Source organism: Phaseolus vulgaris, chromosome 7, assembly GCF_051622355.1.
Source record: "Phaseolus vulgaris cultivar YP4 chromosome 7, ASM5162235v1, whole genome shotgun sequence".
Classification (NCBI taxonomy): domain Eukaryota; kingdom Viridiplantae; phylum Streptophyta; class Magnoliopsida; order Fabales; family Fabaceae; genus Phaseolus; species Phaseolus vulgaris.
The window spans coordinates 55,483,928-55,490,188 of NC_143504.1; the positions used below are offsets into that span (position 1 = coordinate 55,483,928).

Genomic DNA, 6,261 nt, shown 5'->3' on the forward strand with positions numbered 1-6,261 from the left:
TCTCTTAGTCATTAGCTTTGACATTTATTAGCTTTTTTTTTTATTGATTTGCTATTGCACGTATACTCTCTTTTATCTTCCCTCTACTTTGTTAAGACACTACTAGACTTATTAATTGCTAGACACTGAATTTTATGTCGTGCTTTGTTTTTTAAAATATTTTTACTTAGAAGAAAACAGGAAAAAAAATAATATAAAATGAAAATGATATATACTTTTTTATTTTCAATATTTAACCTGTTTTCAAAAAATGCTTGAATTTTTTTTAATTAAACATATACTTTAAAAAAACAGAAAAATACTCAAAATAAGCTTCCTTAATTAATAGTTCTGAAATTTATATTATCTTGGCTAGTAAATAGATTATCTCCTCTCCAAAAACACACAAACATAATCGAACATTACAAGAAAATCATTAAATAGAAACCAATTTTAAAGATAAAAAATAATTAGTTATTATATTCACTATTTTTGTTTTATTTTTAGATTAGTTTATATTATTGTTCAATAGTTTCTAAATTGGTATCTAGTTAGTTACCAAAGTATTTGGTAATTAAAACCTTGGTAACTAACTAGATACCAATTTAGAAACTATTGAATAATAATATAAACTAATTTAAAAATAAAACAAAAATAATGAATATAACAACTAATTATTTTTTATCTCTAAAATTGATTTCTATTTGATGATTTTATTGTAGCGAATAAGGTAGATTTTATCTTACAATTTTTTTTTTCATCTTTCTATTTGTTTAACAATCACTCACTGATAGCAAAATCTTTATATGAGCTATTGATTAGGATTATTTTTAGGTAAATGGTATTTTGACAAGTGGGAATTATTGGACTCTGTGATTATTTTAATAAAAATATTATCATTACAAGAAAATCATTAAATAACAACTAAATTTAAAGAAAAAAAATAATTAATCACTATATTAACTAAATTATATATTATTTTAGAGACTAAAAAATTATTGATATCTAAGATAGTTTTTATTATTAATACAAATTTATAAAGTAGTTTCTAAATTAGTATCCATCAATCATTAGCTACCAAGATTTTAACTACTAATATTTTATATTATAAATTAAATTAGTTTAGAGTTTAGAAACTAATTTAGAATCTAAAATATTAGTAGCTAAAATCTTGATAACTAATTTAAATACCAATTTAAAAATCATTTTATAAATTTTTATTAATAATAGAAATCATACACCAATATTTTTTTAGTTTATAAAATAATTTTTAATTTAATAAATATAATAATTAATTATTTTGATCTTTAATTAGTTTTTATTTAATAATTTTTATTTATATATAATAGAGTGTATTTGGAATTAAAAGATGTAAAAACTATTAAAATAATAGTTGATTGTAATAAAAAGATTTATCATAGCCATATTTGTAAGATTAAGTGATCAAAATTATGCATTCACATGCTGAAGCACTCTAAATATGTAGAAATAGAAAATGAAAATGTTAATATTGGAACATATTTTTTTGTTAACTTTCTGTATGTTAATTAAACACCAATGGTTACATACGATCATACAACTACTTTGCTTTTGGAACTGATTTTTAACTTTCTGTGTCATGCTCATACGCCAATAGTTATATATGATCATCGATTCACACACACATAATATTATATATATAAACTGAGTTATTAATTAACATAAAACAATAGGCACAGTATCAGATGAAAAATTAAGATCAGATTACTTAACATATATACAGATGCATCCCCTAAGTTTACCAACACCATCCAAAAGTGGAAATTACACATAAAACTGTACCTATATTGCTTTACTTTTTCTCACCATTCTCTAACTAAGCAACACTAAACTTATTGCTCATATAAAAAAAAAACTAAGCAACACTACACAAGTGGAAAATATATGTAGAACCAAAGTATCGCACCCCAAAAAAAAAAGCAAAACATAGAAAAATATTTCTCCATTCATACTTGAAACTTAATTTGCTTGTCAACTAACTCCAGGATCTCAGCAGTGACTTCATCTAAATGCACAGTTTTCTGCGCATCAGCTTCAATGGCCATGTTCAGATCCAAAGAAAGGTATGGAATTTTGTCTTCTGAGTTATTAATATTCTCTTTCTCCATGTTTTCATCAGAAGATGGAGAAGTAGTTGTTGCAGGAGAAGAGGCTGAACTAAAGTTTTGACAGCTGAAAATGACAACTGCATCCTTGAGAGGCACAGATTCACCCCCGGGAAGTGTTATAGTGCCATTTTGAATTGCTTTCTTAACACCCTTTTTTGAAAAGTGATCAACTTGCTCCAAATCTTCCATGAAGAACACCCTATGAGGATTCTCATTCACAGCTTCCCCAAATCTCTGAAGATAACTGCCACCGAACTCATCTCTTGCTCTTTTATTTTTGGACGCATCATTCGTGGAATCACCACCTCTTGAGGTGGAGAAACTGCTTACACCAATGGAGACAAAGTTACTGTAAGAGCCAAACACAACTTTAGCTACCTCTTTTGAGACCATTTCTTTTGCTTCAGAATCTATACCTAGAAAGAAAAACCAAGTTTCTTGTCTATCTTCTCTCTTCACCAAGTGATTCTCTCCTTTTTTCATTCCTGACCTGCAAAGAAGCAAAGTGCTAGCAATCTCCTTAGCCATTTCTTTATTTTGTGGAACCTTTTTCTGCAATGCATCACTGAGAATCATTAGATTCTCTTCATTATGCTCCTTGAACATTTGAGTGCTGTCCAAACCTTCCGCTGCCTCACTTGAAGAAGCAGAATTGGGGCTAGAATTTGGATTAGACAAAAGATCTGGCTTAGGGATGTTTCTCTCTGGCATGAACATTATCAAGTTTCCTTCATAACACTCATCACTAACACTAGTCTCAGTGTATAACTCACATTCTTTGGGTACTTCTTTTGGTTCAGAAATGACTGGCCAATTTAGGTGGGTGAGATTCAAGCTAGACTTTCTTTCATGTGAAGAGACTGAAGTAGGGGATGAAGGTGCGGATGAAATGAACAAAAATTGTTTCTCAAGATTGGAAGGATAACCATGTGCTGAACTGCAAAATGAGTTCCATTTCTTGCAGATATCTTTAAGCTTAGCATTTTCCTGGTTCAAAACAAAAACGAATAAACATCAGTGCAAGACTTTTGAGCATAAATTAATACCTTATCATTAAGTATTTTGAATTAAGAGTGATTAACTAATGGTGATGATAATTAACCTGATCATCCATCACGTGACTTCTCTCTTCCTTGCAATTTTTGAGCCATGTTGGCAAGGTGGTAGTGCAATCTCTCTTGCTTATAGTACTGACGGTGCTTTTAGCTTCTTTTTCAAAATTCAATGCGCAGTCTCTGCAGCAAGTTAAATGTTTGCGCACTTTGGCCCGTTCTTCAAAAGATTCGTCCTTGAATGTTGCCTTGCTTCTCTCCTGAACTTGAAAATCACTGAAACAAAGAAAAAAACCAAAGTATCAGTACGAGGCGTTCACTAGTAGTAATAATAATAATAGTAAAAGCATTCCAAGCAGAGTAATGTAGAATAGAGAAGAATGATAATTAGTTACCTATCAAAATTTAAACCCAGGCTGAGGCTACCAACTGGAACGGTAAAAGGGTGAAGATCCCAAATAGTTTCAAGAGAAGGGTGACATGCTTTGCCCTTCATGTATGTTCTAAAAGTTGATATCCCCATAAGCCACAATCTACCATTCTCACCATTTCCACTAACTAGTTTTTTGAGCTCCATCACCATATGCTCCACAGAACTGTAATAGTTTGTTCTTTGCTCACAATAACTTGACCAGAACTCAAACAACCACTTGAGATCACCCAAGTATAGAATAAACCCTCTTCCAACGTGACTTTTTACTAGGCTTCTAAGCTCTAGAAGCTTCCTTTCAACCTCCTCCTTGCTAATGTTCCTGAAGGAGAAAAGAGGAAGACTCACAAATTGCACAAACCTCAACTCTCCTTGAGGATTCCCTCTCTCCAACCTTTGCATCACTCCCCTAGCTACTCCCTCAGCACTAGCAAGACTCTCCCCAACAATTACTGTGTTTCTCCTCTTGCTCACAAGTGCATTCAAAGCACTAGTTACATCATCTACACCAGCAACTTCATCACTAACATGGTCCATAGATTTGATGAATGAGCCCCCAAATTGAGTAAAAGATCTTGGTGGGGACATGTTCCTACCACCAAGAACTTGAAGCTTGGTGGTGTTTTCCTCGGAAGCTTGTTCTTGTGAACAAACTTCCATTGAAACAGCTTGTTCAACCCTGGTTTTAACAAGGGCACTAGAGAAGCCAGCTTCTCTCATGACCCTGCTAATACTAGGGTCATCAAGGATAGAGACTATGAGCTGCTCCACCTCAATCTTCAAGGCCAAAATGGGCTGCTGCTGGTTCTCAGTGGAGCCACGGCGTTGGTGAGCTTGAGCTCGCTTGAAGGCTGCAACCAAGGCATTGGAGAGTGAGGGAGTGGTGGAATATGAAGGGCTCAAAAGAGGGCTTGGAGTGGAGGCTGGCAAACGGTTGAGGGAAACATTGAAGCAAAGTTCTAATGCCTTATATTGGAGAGGGTGAGAGTGGCATTGAAGGCAAGCTTTGCGGAGAAGGCCAGTGGAAGTAGCAAGCATGACAGTAGCAATATGAAGAGGGGTCACTTGAGCATGTCCTCTTCTTGTGGCAAGAGTAACAGCTTGCTTAACTAGGGTTGCAGCTTCTGCTGTCAAAGCCTGTAGCTGTATGCTGCAAACTCCTGCTCTCATCTTTCCAATTTCTTGCTTCTACCACAAAGAGTATTTTGAAGACTCTTAACTATATAGAGATGTTGTGTTTAGAAGAAACAAGTTAAATGGAGTTTGGTTCAACAATTTTTGGGGTGGAAAGCAATAATAAGATTTTAGTGGAGAGATATTGGTAGTATGAGGAAGATGCAGATATATATTTATATATAGTGGTAGCTTATACTAGTGCATTTGAGGACACCAAGACTAGTGACTGCGCCATTGATATGATGAGGGTTTTGTGCCTTTCTTGTTTCTGAGGGAAATTTTGGCTTTGCATGTGAAAGTGGATTGCATGTGATGCAACTTTCTCTCTCTCTCTCTCTCTCTTTGGTATATGTATGTAAAGTTATGTGGATTATCAAAAGCTGCTTCTATTCAATCTTGTGGTACTATAAAATATGTTGCAAAGCAACAAGCTAGCTTTAATCACAGTGAATGGAATAATTGCTTTTGTCACAAATAAGCTCAAAACTTGATGATGGAAAGACAAAGAGAAAAGAAGGTGAAAAAAAGAAAAGAGGGAAGTGTATAAAAGGAGGTTGTTCTGCCAATAACGAGGTAGTGAAGAAAAAGAGGAGAGGACGGTCTGTCTGTTTGAATGGACAGTGAACAGTGGTTGTTGATTGGCTTTTCTTTTGTCTAATCTCGAGGAGATCAAGCTTAGGAATAATAATAATCCTTGAATGATTGATGGAATAATGATTCACTAAATCGAATAAAATACTAATAACACATCATGTCAATGTTCTTCAAATGTGTCTCTTTGTGTGTTCTCTTCTAACTTCTAATTCGTTCCAAAAGTTTGCTTTCTTCTGCATTTAGTATGTCCAAATCATGCTTACATAAATAGATAGTCCTGTAATAAGATGACAAGTTTGAAGAACATCGAAAATGGCTCATATGCATATATAAAATCATGGTTTTCACTTTCAGAAATAACATGACAAAATAGATGATATTGCATACAATTTGTCGGCTTTTACAAATGCAACAGAAGATGGCTAAGAAATGACGTGGCATTTTCTTTAATTTTTAACATGCTGTGCCAGATTTTTGCAAGCTTAAGGTAATGAGAAGATGCACCCAACATCTAAGGAAAAAAACACTGTTGTGAGTTACAGATAATTATTATCACTACTAAAAAATCATTTACATCACAGTTTCAATATTGGTTGGTAAAAGGATACGAAAAAAATGCACCATATATAGCCAGAGTATTTAGATATATAAATGCAGATTTTTATGTTATATATAAGGATATGATGTAAAAAGTAATTTTTATGTCAATCAATAACTATTATTGTATTCAATATATAAAACTAACTTTTTATTCTTATGACGTAAAAAGTTTACCTCTTTTTTAAAATTTAATTTTTATAATACTTCTTTTTTATTTTTATTTTTTTCTTCTTGGTTCATAATTTATGTTGTTTACCTTTGAGTCCTTTATGTATTTTTGTTG

The 6,261-nt window shown here is 32.7% G+C and overlaps 1 protein-coding gene across 1 annotated transcript; it reads right to left on the minus strand.

Annotated features, from left to right (window-relative positions):
• Window positions 1-1,699: 1,699 nt before the first annotated feature.
• Window positions 1,700-5,166, minus strand: LOC137830404 (protein SMAX1-LIKE 3). The gene is made up of 3 exons (XM_068637720.1): window positions 3,574-5,166; window positions 3,229-3,454; window positions 1,700-3,113 (listed from the first exon to the last, which is right to left on the minus strand). Exons 1-3 carry the CDS (start codon window positions 4,776-4,778, stop codon window positions 1,965-1,967), a joined length of 2,580 nt encoding a protein of 859 aa, XP_068493821.1. The 5' UTR covers window positions 4,779-5,166; the 3' UTR covers window positions 1,700-1,964.
• Between the last annotated feature and the right edge of the window lie 1,095 nt (window positions 5,167-6,261).